The 26398-nt window shown below is 41.9% G+C and overlaps 1 protein-coding gene across 1 annotated transcript in view; it reads right to left on the bottom strand.

The window, feature by feature from the left end:
- Positions 1–5878: 5878 nt before the first annotated feature.
- The window catches only part of gabra2a (gamma-aminobutyric acid type A receptor subunit alpha2a), a 39652-nt gene continuing 19132 nt past the window's right edge, over positions 5879–26398 (bottom strand). The window contains exons 5-10 of the mRNA XM_068339054.1: positions 23425–23645; positions 21889–21971; positions 21221–21364; positions 19101–19253; positions 10909–11111; positions 5879–6513 (exon numbers count right to left, since the gene is read on the bottom strand). Of these exons, the coding sequence (XP_068195155.1) occupies positions 6223–6513; positions 10909–11111; positions 19101–19253; positions 21221–21364; positions 21889–21971; positions 23425–23645 (1095 nt within the window). The 3' untranslated portion in view covers positions 5879–6222. The remainder of the gene's footprint in view (positions 6514–10908; positions 11112–19100; positions 19254–21220; positions 21365–21888; positions 21972–23424; positions 23646–26398) is intronic.

The raw sequence follows: 26398 nt of genomic DNA, 5'->3' as shown, positions 1-26398 counted from the left end.
TGTTTTCTTTAATGATAATAAGGATACAATGTTATGCAGTGGTGTTCTTAAAACAATTTTATAGACAATTGATATTATTTACAGTCGCAGCAGAGAGAATTATGTAAAATTATGACAAGTCAGGGTTTGAGGGGTAACTAGTCTCACCTGCCTCTCCGTCTCTGCTTTCTTGAAGTCAGTCTGTTTATATCTGCACACGTAAAATCTGCCAATAGATAGAATAGCACTATAATGCATGTCACAAATGCGTCACATAGTTTCTTATTAACCGTGCTGAAATGACAACCAGTTTCAGAGATACTGTCAAGTCAGTCAAAAAAGCAACATCCAGTGAGGAACAAAGAGCTTCTTTGTGCCTCAAACACTTTTAGGAGACCATCCTTCATGGTGAAGAGAAATGTCTCTCACAAACCTTGAGGAATACCCAGGGAGAACTGTTCCACAGATTTGAAGGTACTTTATTAATACCCAGTAGGAAATTATTTTTATTATTATTTTTTATTTTTTACACTTAATGTATTACACACATACATGCCAGGACACACACACATACACACACACACACACACACACACACACACACACACACACACACACACACACACACACACATACACACACACACACACACACACACACACATACACACACACAGCTTGTAAACATGAAATAATAAAGAGAGTGATGGGCAGTCACGTGTTGTGCCCTGGAATTTTTTTGGGAGTGTGGTGCCTTATTCAAGGGCACCTCAGCAGTGCTCAGGAGGTGACCTGACACCTTCCAGCTACCAGTTCTTGCTCCATGCTCTGATCTATGCTGAACTTAAACTGACCCTATCATCTCCAAGCCAAGTCCTTGTGGATTGAGCTACTGACACCCAAGAGCAAGGCTAGCGCTGTAGCCTCACAGCTAAAAGGTTCCAGGTTTGAGTTGGAGTGTGAAAGTTCTCCCCGTTTCTATGTTTCTATGTAATAAACATGCACTTCCAAGTGAACTGATGGGTTCAAAATTGCCCGTAAGTGTGGGTGTGTGCGTGAGTGGTTGTCTGTCTTTCATGTGGCTCCGAGCTTTACTGGTGTCGCATCCAGTGGGTACCCTGCCTCTCACCCGAAGTTAGCTGGGATAGGCTCCACCAACATCCATGAATGAATCAATGAATGAATGGTACACTCCCAGATGTGTACAGTGTGCTGTCATTACTCACAGTTAATGCGCTCCAGTAATCACACACGAATAACAAATTCTGCGATATCTTAATTTTAATATTTACGGTAATTTAAACGTCTATGAACCCTCCCCATACTGATATTAAAACACCTTGTATCTGTATTTTCCACACTCTTATTGACTGTTTAAAGCAGTTTTGTGTCTCACAGAAGTCCGAGGCTCACGGAATGTAGCACACTTCCGTGTGCCGTCAGCCAATAGAATGCCCATACACTATTACGTGACATCCTACCAAAAATCCTCGATGAGGTGAAGTCGCAAGTGTTGACGCGTGAATGTGCCAGGGTGCACTGTGCTCCCACACTGTCTTACAAACTTGCAGCAATCAACTGATTCTTGGGCTGCTACACATTTATAACAAACTACATTTTTCTTGCAGGAGACACTACGTGGAGAAGGACTCAAAATAAGATTTGAAGATTCAGTGACTTCATAAAATATTAATAATATATTACTTAGAACCCCTTTAACCAGTTGGAGGTGATTGACTCTGGCTGCTCTAATCAGGTCCCTATAACAGGGTGGATACAGGCTGTGTGATGAGCAGTGGGGCCCCAATTAAAATGTGCTCTAGTGTCATAAAAACACCAAGACAACAATCAGCCACTGAGAGCTAAGATTATTGACATATGAAATAAATCTCTCATCACATGAATCATTCATAAGACACTGAAAGTCCACAGTGACTTGTAATATGTTTGTTGCATGTGTGACTTGGCTGTGTGCACTGATCTGCACCTGCTACCGAGTAGATCTGCAGGTTTTTCATGACATTTTCAAGTTTTTCACCTGGAGATAGGCTTTAGAAAATAACCTTGGTTACCAGCTAAACAGTTGGTTTCCTCTGGAGGTCTGTGGCTTCCAAGTGAAAAAAAAAAAGATACATTATACATCTAACAGATCACCGCATCGAAGCTGAGATGGTGCTAGAATGAAACCTCTATACTGAGCTAAACGTCGTTTACAGGCTAGAATAATCCCAACTGTCCATGAAATAAAATGATCACGGATGATTCCCCACGGCCTCAATTCACACGATGGGCCAAACCTCCTGTCAGCACACGAGTTATTATTGCGGGACGCAGCAATCAATATAAAGTATGTGGGGGGGGGGGGTGCGCATGAAGGGCAACATATACGTTCCACCCGCTTCTCATCATGATGAAGACATACATGCTCCGTGACGTGCATGCACACAGTGGGTACTTACCAGAGTCCGAGAAGAGCGAGGAGCAACCGCGGGTTCATAGCTCTGTCCTGCAAGCCGGTGCCAGTCTCTCTTTCACCGCTGGGAAACGACCCTATAACGGAGTCCACCGAGAACAAATCACAGCCTCGCGTCTGTAGGTCGCCTCTCAACGCGGCTGATGAGGGTTAAATGAGGGAAAGACATATGGAAGGGTGTGTGTGTGTGTGTGTGTGCGTGCGTGCGTGCGTGCGTACGTGCGTGCGTGCGTGTGTCGGGGGACGAGGCGGAGGGGGCGGTTGCTGCGTGGAGATGACTGCTCTCTCCATCTGCAGTGCAGCGCGCTGGTTCGCTTATCTTTCCATCACTGCTCTGTGGAAAATCCACGGTCACCTCAGTGATTTACTGTTAACCTTTTAACATGACACCGAACAATGAACGTTTGCATTAGCAAAAAATAATCACCCATTTTAAAAAACCTGCCCATAACCACTAAGATAGGGAACTCTGTGGGTTTGGAAAAAGGAGATGTAAGTGCAAGATACTGTATGTGATGATAAATGTTCACCCGAAAATTTTTCGTTTTCCAACAAAAACCCATACGTTTATAACCTTTCAGAGGTGGTTCAACAGCAGAACACAGACGCACAAAGTTACTGCCAGTGAATATCACTAATATCACGTTTGTATTAATAGACCTCAAGAAAAACAGAAAGAATACAGTAATGTGTGAAAGAAGGACGGTTATTGTCTCAACTATATTCTTAAAGTGTAAGTCTGTGTAGATATTTAGAAATCCATGAAAAAACAATATCTCTCTCTCTCTATGTATAAATACAGTATATACCTGTATGTATGTATATATATATATATATATATATATATATATATATATATATATATATATATATATATATATATATATATATACAAAATCAGTGAATCAATAATAAAGTGAAAACAAATTGTATAAATAACACCCCTTGTTGGAGTACTCTGCTGTGCAGGGATTACTAGACACTGGTGTTCATCACAGGCAGGAAAAGTCGAGAGAGCACAGAAACAGTTCTGATGAACTGCTGATTGTAAAGAAGCTGAGTTTAGTCTTTTCAATAACAGCCACTATGAAGCAGAACTCATGGACTGCTGACTTGTTTGCAGTGTGTGTGTGTCTGTGTGTGTGTGTGTGTGTGTGCGTGTATGTGTGTGTGTGTATGTGTGTGTATGTGTGTGTGTGTGCACGCGTTCCTAACACATACTGAACTTGAATGTGAATGTTGTTGTGGTGAATATCAAGGTGATTTGAAGATGAAAACATTTCTGGATTAAAATGAGTTTGTTTATTTGATTGAATTGCATATTAATGAGCACATTACAACAATGGAACACTAGTGTACATTATGTAATGCTTATTGGACAGACAAAACAACTTCTTCTCAACACAGGAGACACAACTCCTCAGGACTGGACTCAGTAGTCCACCCACACCTGAAAGACAGTCCACACCTCTGAGGACAGTCATTTCCAGCTTTTATCAGGGAAGACGATTTGAGAGATGTGTCAAAAAAGACATTTTAGTCACACTGGAGAAACCATATCTAAACAGAGAAAGAGGAGGATGAAGACTCCATTTATCAGCCACCTATAATTTAATATTCACCTCCATCCTCAGAAACCATAACCATTCACACCTGGGTGCAGATCACCATCACAACTTACTGGAAACGAGTAACAATTCCTAACAACACTTATTGTGTTCTTGGTTTGGTTCTGTGTTTTCTGCTCCAACAGGAGTTTAAGTATCTGGACTCTTGAGCAGTCAATGGAAACTGAAGAAGATTCTTGGATGAGACGTGACACGTCTTCAACCAACCTAAAATAAGTCTTGTTAATTAATTTTTGTTCTGAATTACCTGGACTTGGATGACTGAGAACCTACACAGACACAGAATGCCTTTCTTGGTCCGCTGCCACCACAATCAACCCTGGATAAATGGATGGATGAATCGATGACATGTCAAATCAATCCAATCCAATCAAATCCTTACTTGTGTGTGTAATCAGTTGAGAACAGCTTTGATGAATGGATACCAAATTTAACAAACCATTCAGGGCTGATTTTAAAAAAACCCCCACAATAATATGCTTACCCATGACAAGGTCACAGAGTAGCGACATCTGCAACAGGTTCATAATGTATCTGCACATGATGTTCTGGGAGAACTCCTCCCAGATGTGGATCAAGGCTTCAGTGAGGTGTTGAACAATCTGAGGGGGCTCTTGGAGGTGACATGCAGAAATATAACATCACATAAGTGCTAAATTAAATTCAGGTCATTAGGGGGCCCATTTGACGTCACCTGAACTCTCTGGTTTACCAATTTACCAGTTCTTGATGGGTGTTCCATCAAGAACTTCTACACTGGAATCTGTTTTTATTCATTTTTAAAAATTTCGCACAAATGTCTTTTCACTGGGATCCAAACCCATAATAACTAGTATTATTCTACAACAGTCCAACAGTGGTTATAAAAACAGGGTTTTGGCATCATAAAACACATCAGGCAAATATCTGAGAGCAAAACAGCACAAGACAAATACTGTGTGTGTGTGTGTGTGTGTGTGTGTGTGTGTGTGTGTGTGTGTGTGTGTGTGTGTGTGTGTGTGTGTGTGTGTGTGTGTGTGTGTGTGTGTGTGTGTGTGGGTGTCTGTGGGTGTCTGTGGGTGGGTGTGTGTCTGTGGGTGGGTGTGCAAGATATTTGATGATAAATATATTAATCCAAATATTTTCATTTTCCAAGTAAAATAAACACTCTTAGAACATTTTAGGTGGTTCAGCTGAACACAGAGAGACAAAGTTACTGTCAGTGAATATCACTAATATCACAGTTTTGTATTAATAGACCAAAGGAAAATAGAAAAAATACAGTCATGTGTGAAAGAAGGACAGTTGGGACAGTCGTCTCAAACAATTCCATTGTAAAAGTGTAAAAGTGTGTGTAGACATTTAGAAATCCATTAATAAACAATTCATAGATAGATGAACGAACGAACAGACGACCGACAGACAGACAGACCGACCCATGAGCCCTCAACCACTTGATGGAAAGTGTATAACTGGTCAAGTGTTCTAGGAACAGGATGAAAACCAAATTCTTCCTCCTGAATCGGAGATTACACTATTGGTCTAATCCTCCTTGCCAATACCTGGGAGGCTCACGAATGTGATCTCTCTATAGCACTTTACCAAAGACTTAGGTGTGTATTCCAAACTCCTGAAGAATTGACACTTTATTTGCTTTGACCATAGTCCTCCATAATCTTATACAAGCAGAGACTGGCTGCCATTGACATCTGTTGACATCTATAGACACCAATGGCAGCCAATGAGTTAAACATTGCAGTACAGAGATAACTAAGCAAACTTCCTCTACTGAACCACAAATATTTGATGAAAGTACCGGGACTAAACAAAAAAAAGATGTGCTGTTGGAACAATGACTAGTAAGAAACTTCAGAGCTCAATCAAGCTGAGGACAAATGCAGACTTGATGAATATCTGAGGGTCTTTCTACTCGAAAAAAGCTACAATGGCACTCTGAGTAGAACAAACCAAGACAAAAAATCATGCATGTTTTTATCTTGTGAACATTGCCTTAGCCCACCTCTGTTCAGTAGGTTTATACAACAGTCAAGAAAATTTTCAAAAACAACAAACAAAACCATCTACCAATGTTCAAGAATCAGAAATCTGAATGAAACTTAATGGGTTCTTCACTGAGGTTATTTTCCGGTGCTAAATTAACAATTCATTTAGACGGATCCAGTTCTTTAATGACTGGTTCTTTGTTCAAGTAGGTGGCCCAGTAGACCAGGTTGAAGCTCCAGAAGAGGACAGGGAACATGATGCGGGAAATGCGGTCTATCTTACTGACACTGTTAAAGGATTTTTTTTGTTCAGACTTTGTCTCTGCTGCAGGCTTTTTGGTGTCATTCTGAGAGATGGTGGGCAGTGCAGACTCCTTTGAGGTGCTTGGAGCATAGTTAGCCACGGCTACAGCATAGGCATTGTTCTTCTTCACGGTGACAGCTTCCTTTTTCTGCAAGGAAAATGGTAAACATAAGAAACTTTCTGAAGTTTACTTTACAATATTTACTTGAAAATGAACAATTCAGCATTTGAGAGGATGCAAATGTTTCACAGTTCTTGTTATCATAGCATTTTGTTCATAGACAATGTCCATTTGTCAATATGACTGTAAATGTTTTGCTTTGTAATAAAGGGAGTGATGATTAAAATGACTAATTATACAGTTACCAGCTCATAATTCTGGCTTTGATCAGTAGGGCTCTTCCGATTCCCGAGGTAGCTCTTCTTTTAGCTAATGTGTTTGTCAAAGCAGACCAAAACATGTATGACTCCAATCAATTATTTTCAGTTTGAAAAACTTCACATAGTAATTTGTTTTACAGGTTAATACATAAGCAGGGATCTCCCTACCTATTAAGACAGAAAGATAGATAGATATAAAGTATACTTTATTTATCCCATGGGAAATTGCACATATCCACTGCTCAGGCACATATAATGAATAAATACCGGATAAACACCAGGAGAAAAAGAAGCACTGACACCACAGGACATACCACAAGACATACACTACAGTAATGGACACATACAGCACTAAAAGGAAATACTGTATACTGAACTAAAATATAAACAGTATAAAATAGAATAAAAAGTGAAAGTGAAGATAGCAGGAGGCCCACATGGTGGGTAAGGTACACCCTTCTGACATTATAAGGCATGTCACTATCTAATGTGACAACATCATAACACCTTGGCCCCATTACACTACAGCACAGGCTCACATCCGATCTCTTCCCCTCCATTCAACCGCATGCTGACCTCGCTGCCTCCCCCCGCGCCCCAGAGACAGTCATTGTACCCCCTAACGGCATTGGGGCACGAAGGAGGACGTCAGCCTCTCTGTGGAGGCACTGTGTGACAGCAGTCTGCTGCTGAAGGTGCTTCTCTGCTGGGAGAAGGTGGTGTGCAGGGGGTGGCTGGTGTTATTCATGATAGCCCTGACTTTGGACATGGACCTGCGTATTTAAATAAGCTCACTTGAAAATCTCACACTGTCACGCTTTAACTCCACCCACTACCTGTCAATCAAGCACGCAACCAATCAAGCGCTCAACCAATCACGGCGACCAACCAATCATGGCGTATCTGCCAGAAGGAATCATGTGAACAATATGGCGTAAGGCATCGTAGGCGTAAGGCAGGTAGCGAGGCTTTTCGTTGCGGTTACACCTTTCGTCCACACGACAAAGCAGATATCTGGGACAAAAACACTGGTCAAAGTTAAGTTTTTTGAAAATGCAGGGTCTGCGTTGTTGTGTGGACGCTGTAACCAAAAAGTTTTCTATCCAGGGGGTGTCTCCCTGTGACGAAAACCACTGTGACATTAGTGTGTGTGAGCAGTGTCTACATGTACACACAGAATGGATGGAGATAAAAACGGCTATTTTCTGGCGTATAACAGCTCCATGTCGAAGACGCGTTGATAAACATGCTTGACAGTTGGATATTTGTTTGTCTGTTTCTTTCTTTATGAGTCATAAAGTCAATATATTTATTAATGTATTCATTCATTCATTCATTCATTCACATTCCTGCCAAGGACGGCGACGCCAGTTCTGGGTCAGACCGGGTTGCGTTGCCTGCCAGTGGGAGAACACTGTGATGGAGTTTGTCCTCCAGGAGGAACGCCGTGAATTTTCTGTGTGTGGAAATTCACTCAGTTTCTCCTGGAGGACAACCTCCATCACACAGTTCTCCCACCAGCAGGTAGCGCAACCCGGTTCCGTTCTTGGATTTGTTCTGCTTATTAACATGTTGATCAATGCACTTATGCAACTACGTGTGGACATGGCCTGATTCAGGTAGTGGTTCGGTTTGTGTTTGAGTTTTGACAGCAATATATGGTGGGTGTTTTCTAAAGCAGGAAAAATATTGTCATAAAAATATCGCCTAAGACCTGCCACAGTGGACAAAAATGTTGTTTTAAAATAAAAACCACTGATATGAACGCTGGCTATACCACAACATTACAAAAGCACAATCATTGGCCATTCCCCAACCCCAACCACCCTCCCCTCACTGTACATATTAACTGTATTTTCATTTTTGTCATGTCCAACAGACACACACACACACACACACACCCACCCACCCACCCACCCACCCACCCACCCACCCACACACACACACACACACACACACACACACACACACACACACACACACACACACACACACACACACACACACACACACACACACACACACACACACACACACACACACACACACACACACACACACACACACAGTGTGCTGCCATCACTAAAATATACATGTTTTGCATACTTCCTTATTTTACTGGCAATTTTATTCACAGGCTTTCGGCAAAATGCCACACACTTCGAACCCATGCCAAGTGATATTTTACCATCCAGTAGATGTCATACTAGAGCAAATGAACCCTCATGAAGCTTTGAACCGTAGTGAACCAATTGGGATGAAAAGCTTCAATGCTTCATGGGGCTTCATCTGCCCATCACTAACTATACATGGACTTCCCAGTCACCATAATTTTAGAGTGTCATAACTGTTCCAATAATTTTCATGTTTTGGAGCAGAAAGTCCAAACAGCAGGAATGACACAGATAACAGCAACAAATTCTGAGTGAAACTAGCTGGCTAGGACGAACAGTCTGTCCAACTATGGTTTTTGTTTGGAATAGGACAATTGATGTACTATCCAAATGCTCCTTGGGCATCTGACAAAAACGGTCTTTGAGTAGCTACAATAATGTAGCTGCAAGAGGGCACAAGCCAGTGTGTTATTGTGCCGGTCCCAAGCCGACAATAACTACAGAGGGTTGTGTCAGGAATGGCATCCGACATAAAACTTTTGCCAAATGAACTATGAATGGACTATGATGTTTTCAGATGACATTGTGATCTGCAGTGAGAGCAGGGAACAGCTGGAGGAGAAGCTAGAGAGGTGGAGGTTTGTGCTGGAAAGGAGAGGAATGAAGGTTAGCCTCAGTAAGACAAAGTACATGTGTGTGAATGAGAGGGACCAAAGTGGAAGAGTGAGGTTACAGGGAGAAGAGATCAAGAAGGTGGAGGATTTGAAGTACTTAGGCTCAACAGTCCAGAGCAATGGAGAGTGTGGAAAAGAGGTGAAGAAGCGTGTCCAGGCAGGATGGAACGGGTGGAGAAAAGTGTCAGGTGTGATAGAAGAGTTTCAGTTAAAATGAAAGGAAAGGTGTAAAAAACTGGTGAGACCAGCGATGTTGTTTGGTCTAGAGACAGTGTCACTGAAGAAAAGACAGGAGACAGAGCTGGAGGTTGCAGAGATGAAGATGCTGAGGTTCTTGTTAGGAGTGACCAGGATGGATAGGATAAGGAATGAGTACATCAGAGGGACAGCACATGTTAGAGGTTTTGGAGCTAAAGTCAGAGAGGCCAGACTGAGATGGTTTGGACATGTCCAGAGGAGAGATAGTGAATATATTGGTAGAAGGATGCTGAGTTTCAAACTGCCAGGGAGGAGGCCTACAGGAAGAACAAAGAGAAGGTTTATGGATGTAGTGAAAGGACATGAAGGCAGTTGGTGTGAGAGAAGAGGATGCAGAAGACAGGGTTAGATGGAGGCAATGAATTCGCTGGGGCGACCCCTGAAGGGAAAAGCCGAAAGGAAAAGAAGAACTACATACAGTTATCTTCATGTAGTCAGCTAACAGAACTATCACTTCTCTAAAAAAAAATGTCCACATGCTCTTTTTACAGGTGCCTTTTCTTTTAACATTAGCTCCTTTCCCAGTCTAACGATTAGTTAACTTTCTTTCTCCACTAAGCCTGCTAACATTCATCTACGGCTTCGCAATGCCTGCCCAGCACAATCCATGATTTGCCAACACAAAGTTGTTACGTCACTACGTTGATTTATGACTACATTGGGTGCGATTGGTTTATAATACCAATACATGTGTTTTCATATGCTTAGTATGAAGTCTGATATTGTTTTATCGTGGAATTTACACAGTTTCCCGCTAGTACATTTTTAATAAATAAGATGCAATACTTTTTGCGCATCTTTACCAAGGATCTTTATAGAATAATGTGTTCATTATGGTCTTAAGTTACCCATAGCAACATGGGTTTACGGTCATGATGCTGACAAGATAATGCTAGTTTGTTTGTTTCATTTATAATATCTAGCTTATACTTTGATATCTAACACTACCAGCAACAGGTCAACATAAACTGAATTACTCTTGAATTATATTCTTGATTGGCTGAAGCTGCATCAACAAAATTATATCACAGTAGACTTAGTGTGGTCTGTGCATACCATCAAGTGGACTGTAACTGCTATTGGTACAAGGTGTTTCTGAGAGAGCTAAACTTCTACCTTATCATGGACAACACTCTTTCCATCCCATGCCCATCCTCGCTTGGTGAAGTAGTTGACAGTAGCAAATTCAATGAGTGCAGAGAAGACAAAGGCGTAGCAGACAGCAATGAACCAGTCCATCGCAGTAGCGTAGGCCACCTTTGGCAGTGAATTGCGGGCACTAATGCTCAGTGTCGTCATTGTGAGAACCGTTGTTACACCTGGAAAGAGAGTGAATCAATTATATTAGGAAAAAGTTATTCAATTTGACATAAAATATCTTAAGACAGGGCAGTAGGGGAGGCCATAAAATAACTGATAACTTAAAAAAATATGTCAAATACGAATATAAAATTAGTGATCAGCTTTCACCATAAATTGTTTTCTTTTCCAAATCCTTCAAGAGGCCTCATGTTAGCCCGGTCAATGAACAGCAGGTAGTATTTACAGGATGCAACAAAAATTAAAAAAAACAGAGCACATTCATAAAGAAGGTTAATTTCAAGATTGACTTCTACATGACAACTTTGGAACAACATAGGTGTGACTTGTTGAGGGGGAAAATCATCCCTGGTTTTTACATCTATACCTCTGCTGAGTGAATTTTATCTTCAGGGGGAAAACCCTGTCAATAATTAATCAAATATGAACTAACAGCAGGTTGTGACAGTTTTCTTACAGGTAGTCTATAGTCTAAATTGCTGCTCTAACTTTCAACCTGACCTGAATTGTCTTCAGTCTCCATGTTGGTGAACGTCTCCATGAACATAAATACATTATGGTTTTGTTTCCTGCTCAGAAGTTCACAGAAATGTGGAGAAAAGGAGGAAACGCTGCAGATGACGCCAACAGGAAAGACGAAAAGACCACATGAAGTCTGACATCAGAGCAAACTGTTTACTTAGTCTGAAACTTGCCGAGTAATTTTAACATGACACGTAAAATCTGAATCTATGAGGTAAATGCCATTAGCATTAGGCTAAATCCTCTTGACATGTTGTGGTGATCCACCCTTATCCATGTTCCTGAAGACTAATTAGGACATCTTAATCATCTTAATCTTCCACATTGTGGCTGGCACAGAAAATTAAATGCTCATGTGTTTTTAAGTTTATATTAAATATGATTGTTCAGCTGTGTGGAATTTAGGCTCATAGGGTCTACCTTTAACTTGAAAAACAATTAGCCGTGTTGATATATAAGTGAATTGTAGTTCTGGATTGTGTTACACTTTGGATAAGACACCAGTTCATCGAGGGACCACATGAGTAACAAAAATTCACACAGACAATTATAATTGATGAATTCATCTAAACTAATGTGTTTGGAGGTTGGAGAAAGCTTGAGAACCCAGAGAGAACCCACACAGACACGGGGAGAACATACAAACTCCGCTTGGTGTCAGGCGACAGCACTATCCACTGTGCCCACTGTGTCACTCTGCAACACAATTAATCTAACATGTAAAAGCTCTGGAGCTGAGTACCCATTAATAATGTCAAAAAACAGGGACACCAAGACCACCCTTTTCAGTGGTTTGTGTAAATGTGCTTTGTAACCCCAGACGAAAGGTTTTCTAATAGAGTCTGGCTGCTTAAAAATGATTAATTCAAATAGATGGGAAGGCATTAAGAAACTGAAACAGATTAACCATCTTGATAGCATTCATCCTTCTTCGCATTGATAGAAAGAGCACCTGCCAAGATTCAACACATTGTCATCAAGTGATTTTAATTTATGGATTAACTTCTCACAATTTTCATGTCTGGTCTTTTTTTTGATATGCTCTCCTTGATTTTAAATGCCCCTTCATAACCAGTTTAAGTGTAAATTGAAATTGAACAGTGGTGACTGTAATCTTTTTAAAGTATTGAAGTTATAATATGTATATCTGTACATGTGCATGCATGCATGTTTGAACCCCTTTTTCCCTGCTGCTGCAATCAAGCGAATTAGCCCACTGTGGGACAAATAAAGCTTCTCATACTTTTATTCTTGTATCACAAAGTTTGTCGAAGAAGGAGAGGAGGAAAGTGCGATCGCTCGAAGAAAGAGAAGAGGAACACCAAGAGTATAGGACTAAGAGTAGGGACGTTGAATGTTGGAACTATGACAGGAAAAGGTAGAGAGTTGGTTGACATGATCCAGAGGAGGAAGGTAGACATACTGTGTGTACAGGAGACCAGGTGGAAAGGTAGCAAGGCTAGAAGTTTAGGAGCAGGGTTCAAATTGTTCTAGCATGGTATAGATGGGAAGAGAAATGGAGTAAGAGTTATCTTGAAGGAGGAGTTTGTTAGGAATGTCCTGGAGGTAAAAAGAGTGTCGGATAGAGTGATGAGTCTGAAGCTAGAAATAGAAGGTGTGATGTTCAATGTTGTTAGCGGGTATGCTCCACAGGTAGGATGTGAGCTGGAGGAGAAGGAGAAATTCTGGTCGGACTTTGATGAAGTGATGCAGAGCATGCCTAGAAGTGAGAGAGTTGTCATTGGAGCAGACTTCAATGGACATGTTGGTGCAGGAAACAGAGGTGTAGTGAATTAAACACCACGAATGACGAGACGAGACTCTGTCCTTATACTGAGGCGGCTTTCTTTGACTTAATCAAAAAAGGGTTGTACATTTCCCAAAACAACTGAGGCTTCTTAGCTTGCCTGCTAACAACAATGATTCGTCTACTGTTTTCTCTCTGCACCTGGTGCATCACTGAAATCAGACCGCCATAAACAAGTAATCAATTTCAATTTTTAGCTCCTAACTTATTCCCCTTTTCCTAATAAAAATACTATGAAATAAAATACATATTATTTTAACTACATACTTAACATATATCAGATTAACTGTCTGACATGAATTATTAACTTATGAATATTTATGTAGCAAATCAAATCCTTCAAATAAAGTCACAACAAGAGGTGATGAGGATGTGATGGGCAGGTTTGGTATCCAGGAGAGGAACGCAGAAGGACAGATGGTAGTTGACTTTGCAAAAAGGATGGAAATGGCTGTAGTGAATACTATCTTCCAGAAGAGGCAGGAACATAGAGTGACCTATAACAGTGGCGGTAGGAGCACACAGGTAGACTACATCTTGTGTAGACGGTGTAACCTGAAAGAGATCAGTGTAGCCAATGAGAGTGTAGCCAAACAGCATAGGATGGTGGTGTGTAGGATGACTCTGGTGGTGAGGAAGATCAAGAGGGCAAACGTACAGCAGAAGACGAAATGGTGGAAGCTGAAAAAGGAAGAGTGTTGCATGACTTTTAGGAAGGAGTTAAGACAGGCTCTGGGTGGTCAGGAGGTGCTTTCAGATGGCTGGACAACTACAGCTAATGTGATCAAGGAGACAGGTAAGAGAGTACTTGGTGTGTCATCTGGAAGGAAAGTAGATAAGGAGACTTGGTGGTGGAATGAGGAGGTACAGGAGTGTATACAGAGAAAGAGGTTAGCCAAGAGGAAGTGGGACACTGAGAGGACTGAGGAGAGTAGACAGGAGTACAGGGAGATGCAGCGTAAGGTGAAGGTAGAGGTAGCAAAGGCCAAACAAGAAGCTTATGATGACTTCTATGCTAGGTTGGACAGTAGGGAGGGAGAGACTGATCTATACCGGTTGGCAAGACAGAGAGATAGAGATGGGAAGGACATGCAGCAGGTTAGGGTGATTAAGGATAGGGATGGAAGTCTATTGACAGGTGCCAGTAGTGTGATGGGAAGATGGAAAGAGTACTTTGAAGAGTTGATGAACGTGGAAAATGAGAGTGAACGAAGACTAGAAGAGGTGACTGTTGTGGACCAGGATGTAGCAAAGATTAGTCAGGATGAAGTGAGGAGGGAATTGAAGAGGATGAAGAGTGGAAAGGCAGTCGGTCCTGATGATATACCTGTAGAGGTATGGAAGTGTCTAGGAGAGGTGGCAGTAGAGTTTCTGACTGGGTTGTTCAACAGGATCTTAGATAGTGAGAAGATGCCTGAGGAATGGAGGAGAAGTATGCTGGTGCCCATTTTTAAGAACAAGGGAGATGTGCAGAGTTGTGGCAACTACAGAGGAATAAAGCTGATGAGCCATACAATGAAGTTATGGGAGAGAGTAGTGGAAGTTAGACTAAGGGCAGAAGTGAACATTTGTGAGCAGCAGTATGGTTTCATGCCAAAAAAGAGTACTACAGAGGCAGTATTTGCTTTGAGGATGTTGATAGAGAAGTACAGAGAAGGCCAGAGGGAGCTGCATTGTGTTTTTGTAGATCTGGAGAAAGCTTATGACAGGGTGCCCAGAGAGGAACTGTGGTATTGTATGAGGAAGTCTGGAGTGGCAGAGAAGTATGTTAGAGCAGTGCAGGACATGTATGAGGACTGTAAGACAGTGGTGAGGTGTGCTGTAGGTGTGACAGAGGAGTTCAAGGTGGAAGTGGGACTGCATCAGGGATCAGCTCTGAGCCCCTTCTTGTTCGCTATGGTGATGGACAGGCTGACAGACGAGGTTAGACAGGAATCTCCATGGACTATGATGTTTGCAGATGACATTGTGATCTGCAGTGAGAGCAGGGAACAGCTGGAGGAGAAGCTAGAGAGGTGGAGGTTTGTGCTGGAAAGGAGAGGAATGAAGGTTAGCCTCAGTAAGACAAAGTACATGTGTGTGAATGAGAGGGACCAAAGTGGAAGAGTGAGGTTACAGGGAGAAGAGATCAAGAAGGTGGAGGATTTGAAGTACTTAGGCTCAACAGTCCAGAGCAATGGAGAGTGTGGAAAAGAGGTGAAGAAGCGTGAACAGGCAGGATGGTACGGGTGGAGAAAAGTGTCAGGTGTGATGTGTGATAGAAGAGTTTCAGCTAAAATGAAAGGAAAGGTGTACACAACTATGGTGAGACCAGCGATGTTGTTTGGCTTAGAGACAGTGTCACTGAAGAAAAGACAGGAGACAGAGCTGGAGGTAGCAGAGATGAAGATGCTGAGGTTCTCTCTGGGAGTGACCAGGAAGGATAGGATCAGGAATGAGTACATCAGAGGGACGGCACATGTCAGAGGTTTTGGAGATAAAGTCAGAGAGGCCAGACTGAGACGGTTTGGACATGTCCAGAGGAGAGATAGTGAATATATTGGTAGAAGGATGCTGAGTTTTGAACTGCCAGGCAGGAGGCCTAGAGGAAGATCAAAAAGGAGGTTTATGGATGTAATGAGGGAAGACATGAAGGTGGTTGGTGTGAGAGAAGAGGATTCAAAGGACAGGGTTAGATGGAGGAAATTGATTCGCCTGAATGTCAACATCCTTGCCGTCAGGCTTTTCCCTTGCCCTGAAGGGAAAAGCCAAAAGGAAAAGAAGAAGATCACAGAGTTTGGCGCCACTTACTGGGCTACATTAATTATGCAGATTTTTTCCATCTGGTTATTTAACTTGCCCATATTTAATCTCAATTTTGTATTTTATATTCTTTTTGTTTTATATTTTCATTTTCTTGCAAGTCATGTAATGTGACTTAATTAATAAGACACATACAGTATTTTCTGCACTATAAGGCACACAGGACTATAAGGCGCACCCTCGATAATTTGTTTGTTTTATAATGTATTTCATATATAAGGCGCACCGGATTATAAGGCGTACACATTAAAAAATAAATACAATTTATTTGATAAACTGGCTGTAGTTGCGCAATCCATCCACTAGATAGAGCCGCGCCGCTCAGGCAGTAATGATTGCATTCACGACTTCCTGACTACCTTTGAATGGCCCCTATTGTTGTCAATAAGCCATTCTGAGCGTCATCAAAGAAACTTGATCACTTGATCACTTTGCCATCTTAGAAAGAAGTCAACACGCATATTAAAAAAACAGACATTAAAAACTGGTTAAATTCATTACGAGTGCACTCAGTGCGAACAGAGAGGATTATTTCCTGATCTGAAGTTCGAAGTAGATATTTAAGCTCCGACGTTCGTCTTTGTTTATTAATTAAATATTGTTTCGATCGATCGGTAGTCCAGTCGGAGGTGAGGTGCAGCTATTTGCTGCTGTGTGTCCCAAACAATTTTTTAACTAGTTTTTAATGTCAGGCTGCTAATTTACTGGCAAATATGACGCTGTTTCACTCCTAGAACTGACTTTAACGTCGGTGTCTCACCGCCGTGAATGTCACTGCACATCTCTGCAGACAGAATACACAAGCCTGAATGTGCCCCTCCACCGCCCGCCCAGAGCTATCAACTACATTTGTAAATCAATGCAGCACACCCGTTGGCACCTTTATCTAGCACTGTCTGCTCTTGAAATTTCAGAAAAGGCTGGAAGTTCAGCTTTGAGGGTCTTTCATTCACCTTTATGCCAGTTTCTCCATGTGTTTCCGCAGACTAATAGAATGGACCATCACTAGATTCCAAATGACAGCACAATGGCATTTTTAAGACCAATTGAGTTTAAGTGGGTTATTTCCGACGCCAAATAGTTAGGACATACTGAGATCAGTCAGTCAGTCAAACTTTATTCATAGAATTGTTGAAAGTTCCTTATGTTTTGCTACGCAATCACCGGTGCTCCTACAGTCTGCTCTACCGTCTGAGAGCAGCTCAGTCAGAGCCGGGACTTCGGTGACGCACCTTGACTACCGTTGTTAGGGGGCGTAGGCCCGAGTGCCTTGTGAGGGTGCTCCTCTGGTGGCGGAGTGCGGCATGACTGGCGGCCAGACTGCCGGCTTTTTTTTCAGCGATCACGTTTTTAACCAATATTAATATGAATATTAATTCATATATAAGATGCACCGGATTATAAGGCGCACTACGGGTTTATGAGAAAATTTTAAGCTTTTAGGTGCGCCTTATAGTGTGGAAAATACGGTAATAAGTCAAATTAGTAGCTGTGACTTAAATATGTCTGCGGTGCACTGGCATCGTGCCCGGAGTGTCCCCCGCCTCATGTCCTATGCCAGCCGGGGTAGGCTCCAGGTCCCCGTGACCCGCTACGGCGGATACAGCAGCGGTACATGAAAAATAATGAACGAATGAATGATTTAATAATGTAGTAGCTGCTGGACATGATCATTTTAGAAAGCAAAAAAATTCCAATGCAACCGCAGATACCATCGATTGGTATTTATGAAAGAGCAAAATATCTAGATGACAGGATGTCTTAGAATACTGGCAGAAAAGAAACACTTATCTGCACCTCTACAAACTTTGCATGAACTCCCTTCATCCTGCTTTGTGAAAGAGCTGCTCCCAGACATGGAATCACCTGGACGCCAAAATGCTACAAAAACTTTTTCTTCTAAATGTGTAAATGTTGCCTTCTCCCTGAACAAACAAGTACAAACATTTCACATTTAACTGCTGCATGTGACCTACTGTATTGTCACAGTCATTATTTTGGTTGTATTCAAATTACTTGAAATAGATAAGCTTTCATTCAGTTAGCTCTTTATTTTCAGCTGGTTATGTAAACAGGACCATTCCTTATTAAGTGATTCACCAACATCAACACAGTGTCAACGTAGTTAGGGGAATGTGTCACACCCATAGGGCATCGTCTATCCTATGGAATAATGCAGGTGGAATAACTGGTGGCAAAACAGGCCACAGCGTAGGAAACAAACAAATGATAAACATGGCAACACAGGACACCAACTAGTCCTGTGGCACAAAGCATCACACAGACAAAACAAACAGTGACGAATAACGACAGACAGGTGGCATGAGGAGCAACCTGGGGTCAGGAGGAAACATCAGACGCTCAAAGAGGAAGGAAATCTAGAAAAAAGACCTGGAAAAACAAAGGAAATGGAAAACAGAAGATATGTCTGTTAAAGCACTTTGAAATGTCTGCTGATGTGATTAGGCGTAACAAATAAAGGTTGATTGATTGAAAACTCGAGGTCATGACTGGAATCACAACATATCCATTTGTCCATCTGTCTGTCCTCCGTCTGTCCATCTATCCATCCCTGAATTCCTCCATCCATCCATTCTCTTGAAGACGAGAAAACCAAATCATCTCATATTCAGCTGCTTTGCCACCTTGCGGGTGACGGGTGTTGCTGGAGCCTATCCCAGGTTGCCAAGGGCGAGAGATGGGGAACACCCCGGACAGGTCACCAGCGCATCACAACACATGCATTCTGTATAAGGCAGAGGACTGGAATGTCATGCAATTCTACCAAAAGTGGGATGAATCCCTTTTCTTTTTTTTGGAAGAAGGTGTGGCTTTAATTTGAAATATTAAAACTCACCAAAGACGGTTCTGGCTGGCACGGACTCTCGATTGAGCCAGAAAGACACCTGTGATAAGATGACTGTCATGATGCAGGGCAGGTATGTCTGGATTACAAAGTAGCCGATTTTCCTCTTCAGGTGGAAGTGGGCTGTCATGACTGTGTATTCACCTGACGGCAAGGATGTTGACATTTTGACAATATATCACAACTACTGTGTGTACAAAGATTAAAGATTAAAGCACACTTTATTATTCACACAAACGGGGAAATTATCTTTACACTCCGTTGTACATGCATATATATATACAGTATATATATATTGTATATATTGTATACAGTATATATGTATTTGTTAGTAGCACACAACAACACTGTATAAAGGCCCCTGTAAACACAACACACTAGGGGCCTGCTGGCATGCAATTAATCACATGATTCAGTACTGGGGGAGGTGAAGTTATCGGTCGCGACTTCGGGGTGCGCCCCAATTAGCAGCTTGTGGGGGGGGGGCAGCGCTTTGCTTAAGGGCACCTCGGCAGTGGCTGGGAGGTGAGCTGTTACCCCCACTGTCAGCTCACACTCTAAAGATGTCTGGCGGAAGCGGGACTCGAACCACCGATGTCTGGGCGATGTCTGGTCTTAAGACATTTGCCCTACCGCTGAGCCACTGCCGCCACATATAAATGTTATATTGACATAAAATGCATTAATTAGGAAAACATGTATCCAAAAAGAACCTTTATAGCTCAATGTGATCACACCATTGTGAACTACTTTCTCAATTGCTACTTCAGGACTGTTCTAGCTATATGTTCCTGACAGAGCCATAAAAATGTACAGGATGGATATGAACATGAGTGTAATTGACTTCATCCTGTTTAGGAAAGAAAATCTTCCAAAATGTCTGGTGTGTATATATTCCTTATTCACAGGTGGTTCTATGCCCTTCAAAATTGATCTAAACTCCATTGAAAGGCCTTTTTACCTTTCCAACTATACCAATACAATGTTTGTACTCCAAACAGAACCAGTGTTGATGTCGTAAAAATGAACAGAATCACCCTGGAAGCCAGAAAATTTCACACACGCTCTTTTTGAAACACAAAAGAAGTGAGTTAGGAGTGTTAAGTCAAATTAATGTTCATGTTTTAGATGTTTTAGTGATGTTGTGTTAATGTGGGTTTCTAGGTTTGTGTAGCCAAACAAAATAGTTCCAGAGTTTTTACATGTCAGAATACTTAGAAGAAATGCTGCTTTCTGTTTTTACTGGTGTGTTTGGGGAAAGCTGACAAAGACGGAATTTTTGAAAGTTAGTGTTAGGAATTGAAGAAAGTGTGTTTTATACAGGATGCAAGCACATAGATTTCAAAAGGAATAAAAACCCCTATACATTGCCTGCAATAAATTTATTATTTATTTATTTTTTCAGAAATTTAAAAAACCTCTGCACGCACAAACTTCCATCCTCCTTCTGGGGCTGAATGCCCATATGATCTGACCCCAGAACTAAAATGGCCAACCATCTTCAGGTTCTGACACCCATTTCTCTCCGTGTAATAATAATCTGTCAAGCAGATCTGGTTTGAATGAATGACTCTGACAAATTGGGGCAAATATAACGGCAATTTGAAGGTAGTGAGTTTTTACAGTTTGGTTTAAAATGTTTTAAGGACGTCTTTAAACTGAAATTTTGATCCCTTGACTTATTTATTATGTTTGATGTGGTTAACAGACCAGTAGGAGGTGAGTAGTTCATGGTAGAGGAAGCTTTCAGCTGCTGCTAGAGGACTGTTTCCATCCATCCATCCATTCATCCTTCCATTCATCCATCCATCACTTGAACTGAACTGCACTGCAGTGCTGCTCCTTGAACTGCCCCTGCTATAGTAATGATTTACTATACGATGTCTTTTAAACCTGCACATTGGAATCATGAGTCCTTTTTTCTGTCCTTTAACTAGCGTGGTGGACGACCACCATTAAAGATCCAAGCTGCAAGCCTCATTCTACTAAACTGCAGTGTCATGACTGGAGCAGTAATGTCTGTATAACCCTAAAGATTGTATGTATTGCTTGTAAATTTCATGACTTCTTCATAACACCTACAGATCTCATTATGAATTTGGGATGCTTACCAGTGCTGGATTTAATGGTCTCCTTCCCCACAGTCTGGCCTACCAAGTCGTACTGGTTGAGTCGTGACCCATCAGCTGCTACGTCCACAGAATGGGAGGCATTACGAGTCCAGGTATACGTGACCTCTGTGTTAGTGTAGGCATCTGGCGGAATGCAGGGACATAGATGGATAGATAGATAGATAGATAGATAGATAGATAGATAGATAGATAGATAGATAGATAGATAGATAGATAGATAGATAGATAGATAGATAGATAGATAGATAGATAGATAGATAGATAGATAGATAGATAGATAGATAGATACATACATACATACATACATACATACATACATACATACATACATACATACATACATACTTTAATAATCCCGAAGGAAATTGTACGAAATTGGACATAATGATCAACAAAGAAAAGTTTTGTCACCATTATATATAACTACACCTTGATTTTAGACTATATTAATTAATTTTTAGTAATGTGTAAAAGCTTGTTTTTTTCTCTCAATTTTTAGCAAATTGATCTCTGAACATGAGTTTGTTGTCAGTCAAAAATAGTGTGGAATTTTGATATATATACTTAAATACAACTTTTACTCAAAATACATTATTTAAATTGTAAACACACCCTGGCTGGGTTCTGAAACGTCTGCTCACACTTACAGCTGCCAAACTTGAGAGGACATGAGTGAGAGTCCATGGGGAAGTCCTCCAGGTGCATGGGACACTCAGCTTGAACTGTTAGTCTGCGCACACACAAACACACACACACACACATGGCATCTTATGTGAATAATGAGACATTGTACAATATGCTAGACACCATTGTCAACTTCATTGACTACAACATATCAAAATATGCCCACTTTAAGTGATAAAGTTTCCACTGGGGCAGGGGTCACCAATTAATGAGCCCCTAGGTCATATTTAGACTGCAAGACACTTCTGTCTGCTTTTCCACAGAGTGGCACAAAATACAGATAGCATATCTTTAATACTTATGTTGATTTGGAGCAGGCATAGCATGGCAAGCTCAGTACTGGTGTCCACCTTGTTTTTATACTGACAGAGTATAGTTCAGGAACCCTGGATCAACTGCATTTCATGAGCTACAATGTAGTCCATATAGAAACCCATGGGCCATGTCCAGCGTATTGGAGCAGAATGTCTGAGTCAAACGCATATGCCCCAGTGAGAAATAAACTGTGAAAAAAGAACACGTTACTCTTTCCTGACCCCATTCCACACTCTCCACCTGACCTTCGATTAACGCAGTAAAGCATACATAGATGTCAGAAATGTCACAACATGTGTCTTGTCTGACAACTGTCCACCACAGTCCTCGACCAGAGAGCACATCCTACTAGGCATTGTCTGTCATTGTCAGTACATTACAGATAATAAATCGTATTGGGTTATCGGTAAACAAAAGTAGCTAAGATGATAACATTGAAGAAGCACCCCAGTCTGAAAATCACCACCAGCGCAGTAAGGCATGTACTGCTAAGCTGGTACTGGTAAGCTTGTATTGGTTTAAGCTGTGCTAAAGCCAAGAAGCCGTGGCTGTGACTTTCCGTGAGTGGACAGTCATAGCCACTGGCTATGGTCTCGTCCTGTGAATGAACCAGTCAGGACGAGCGATCCGTGTCTGTGAGACTTATTGATAGACTGCATTTTGTGAAGAGAAATTTTGATTGCTCCTTCTGCCTGGGCTCACAACTGGAGAAATCATCTTCGAGGTATGACTGGTAATGCAAAACAAATGACGTGGAAATGTCCAAAACTTTGTCCATTCTCACCAATATTGTTCTGTCTATGGCAAGACTGCAAAAAAGTTTTGGCGAACAGGATTGCCATCATTAATAATGAACTCTTCGTATTTCATTGCAATCTATACTATTAAGACTTCAAATACAACTTGCTCTGGCATTGTTGAACAGAAATGATTTCCGCCTTGAGTGGATCTGCAAGTTAAAGTACTTAAAAAGTGTGTGTGTGACAGGATGTTAATTTTATTCAGGGTTTTTAGTTGGTTGTTGTTTGACCATTTAACCACAAACTCTTTGGCCTTTGGCTTAAACTGCTAGAAATATTTAAACTGTAGGAGCAATTATCACCAGCAGCACACACGAACATACCATGGACTGAAAGTGATTATGAAGAAAAAAGTGATGTTTCCAAACCACTGAAATCAACTACCTCATAGTGTAGAGTAATGTTCCATCTTCCATGATCCTCAGCAGCTTATTGGGCATGGTCATGTTGTGGGCCACAGATTTCTTGCCATTGTGAAAGAAAGTGTCAGGAGTCCAGATCTTACTCGCCATCAGGTTGTTGAGAGGCAGGATGTTCATCGGTCCATGGAATCGCAGTCGTTCATCCTTCCAGCTCTGGCGGAAGAAAACGTCCACTGTGTATTCCTGAGGGTGTGTGTGTGTGTGTGTGTGTGCGCGTGTGTGTGTGTGTATGAAAGAGAGAGACAGAGAGAAATAAAAAGAGAGAAAGAGAGCAGGAAGATAACTGTCAATAAGCCATGTAATAAGATAAGATATTCCTTTATTGTCCCACAGTAGGGAAATTTGTGCGATCGTAGCTGCTGGGGGGAGAGGGGGGGGGTCATACATAAATACTTAAATAATACACATACATATTAACATACTGTATGTAACATATGAAATATACATATTCACATATGGTATACATTTTAACATATATTATCAACAATTTACAGTTTATATTTACACTACAAACTATAAACCAAAAACTACAAAACTGCAGATTACATCGGTCGGGGCTGAGGGGCTGTCGTTGCGTGGAAGTCTGGGACAGTGACGAAAGAGTGGCAGACTGGGGTGGTGGTTTCTCTTTTAAAAATGGGGATCAGAAGGTGTGTGCCAACTACAGGGGCATCACACTCCTCGGGCTCCCTGGGAAAGTTTACTCCAAGGTGCTGGAAAGGAGGGTCCGGGCGATTGTCAAACCTCAGACTGAGGAGGAACAATGTGGGTTTCGTCCTTGTGGTGGAACAACGGCCCATCTTTTTACTCTTGCAGGGATCTCACAGGGGGCTTGGGGTATGCCCATCCATTCTACATGTATTTTGTGGAGTTGGAGAAGGCGTACGATCGAGTCCCCAGGGATATACTGTGGGAGGTACTGTGGCAGTATGGGGTGTGGGGGCCTCTCTTCAGGGCCATCCAATCCCTGTACGCCCAAAGTGAGAGCTGCGTTCGGAATCTCGGCAGTAAGTCGGACTTGTTTAGAGTAGCTATTGGCCTTCGCCAAGGCTGCACTTTATCACCAATTCTGTTTGTGATTTTCATGGACAGGATATCAAGGTGTAGTTGTGGTTTATTTTTGTTTCGCGAATGCAAAGTCCTTCAGCCATGCAGTCATGGTGAGGATGGGTTACAGAATGGTGGGCTGAGGATTGCATTGCTGCATTTTGCAGACGATGTAGTCCTGTTTGCGTCATGGCCTGTAACCAATAGTGCTCACTGGTCCATGTTGCAGCCAAGTGTGAAGCGGCAGGGATGAGGATCAGCACCTCCAAATCTGAGGCCATGGTCCTCAGCAGGAAGCCGGTGGACTGCCTTCTCCGAGTGGGGAATGAGGTCCTTCCACAAGTGAAGGAGTTTAAGTATCTTTGGGTCTTGTTCACGAGTGAAGGACCAATGGAGCGTGAGATCGCACGGACAATTGGGGCAGCAGGAGCGGTATTGCAGTCACTTTACTGCACTGTTGTCACAAAGAGGGAGCAAACCTGAGAGGAAAAGCTCTCCATTAATCTTCGTTCCTACCCTCACCTATGGTCATGAGCAATGGGTCATGACCGAAAGAACGAGATCGCGGATACAAGCGGCGGAAATGGGCTTTCTCAAGCAGATAACTGGTGTCTCCCTTGGAGATAAGGTGAGAAACACTGCTGTTCGTGAGGGGCTCAGAGTAGAGCAGCTGCTCCTTTGAGTGGAAAGGAGTCAGCTGAGGTGGTATGGGCATCTGGTGCGGATGCCTCTGGGGCGCCTCCCTAGGGAGGTGTTTCTGGCACGTCCAGCTGGGAGGAGACCTCGGGGCAGACCCAATACCAAGTGGAGGGATTATATCTCAACACTGGCCTGGGAACAACTAGGGATCCCCCGGTCAGAGCTGGTGGATGTGGCCGGGGAAAAGGAAGTTAGGGGCTTCTTGTTGAAGCTGCTCCCCCCACGACCCATTTCTGGATAAGCTGTGGAAGATAGATGGATGGATATATATACAGTATATATATATTAGTCTCTTAGGAACAAAGAGACGGAATTAACAACTTATATATACAGTATGTACTGTGTATATATATAAATATATATACACTGTATATGTGCACATATATATATGGACACAACTTTATACATATATATATATATATTTATATATATAAAAGTTGTGTCCATACTTCACTTCAATACACTACAAGCACAGTAAAAGGGAAGGACAATATTTTTCAGATATTGGCCTTTTAATCTTATGATGATCATAATATTAATATCTATTAATTATTAGGCAGCACAGTGGGGCAGTTTGTAGCGCTGTTGGCGCACAACAACACGGGTCCGGGTTTGAGTCCAGGTCTGTACGGAGTTCGTATGTTCTCCCTGTGCATGCGTGATTCTCTCCGGGTTCTACTGCTTCCTCCTGCCTCCAAAAACATGCACTTCAGGTTAACTGACCATTCCAAAGTGCCCGTAGGAGTGAGTGTGTGTGTGCGTATTTGTCTGTGTGGCTCCGCGGTGCACTGGCGTCGTGCCCGGAGTTTGCCCCACCTCACACCCTATGCCAGCTGGGATAGGCTCCAGCTTGTCGTGACCCGCACAAGCAGATGAAGTGGTCAGGAAAACGAATGAATGAATGAATATTAACAGTATAATATTTGTTCATGTTTTAATGTCATGTCAAATCATAAATCTATGACCAAAAACTCTAACATCACTTTTTTAACTTTACTAGTCAACAACTTAAAATGTTCTCTCGTGACAAACTAAAACCATAATATTAGCCTTATTGGTCATGAAATTCATGTAGTTGTTGCATTTTTAGAGATGGTGATTTTGTTCCAATAGCTTTTGTTTTTGATTGTCCAAGTCTTGTGAAAAAAGCATTGACGGAATTAACTGTGTCTTATCCCTGAGGATTTCTT

The sequence above is a fragment of the Antennarius striatus genome, chromosome 17 (assembly GCF_040054535.1).
Source record: "Antennarius striatus isolate MH-2024 chromosome 17, ASM4005453v1, whole genome shotgun sequence".
Lineage (NCBI taxonomy): Eukaryota > Metazoa > Chordata > Actinopteri > Lophiiformes > Antennariidae > Antennarius > Antennarius striatus.
Note: the sequence above shows the minus strand (reverse complement) of the source record. Positions and strands in the feature narration are given on the sequence as shown.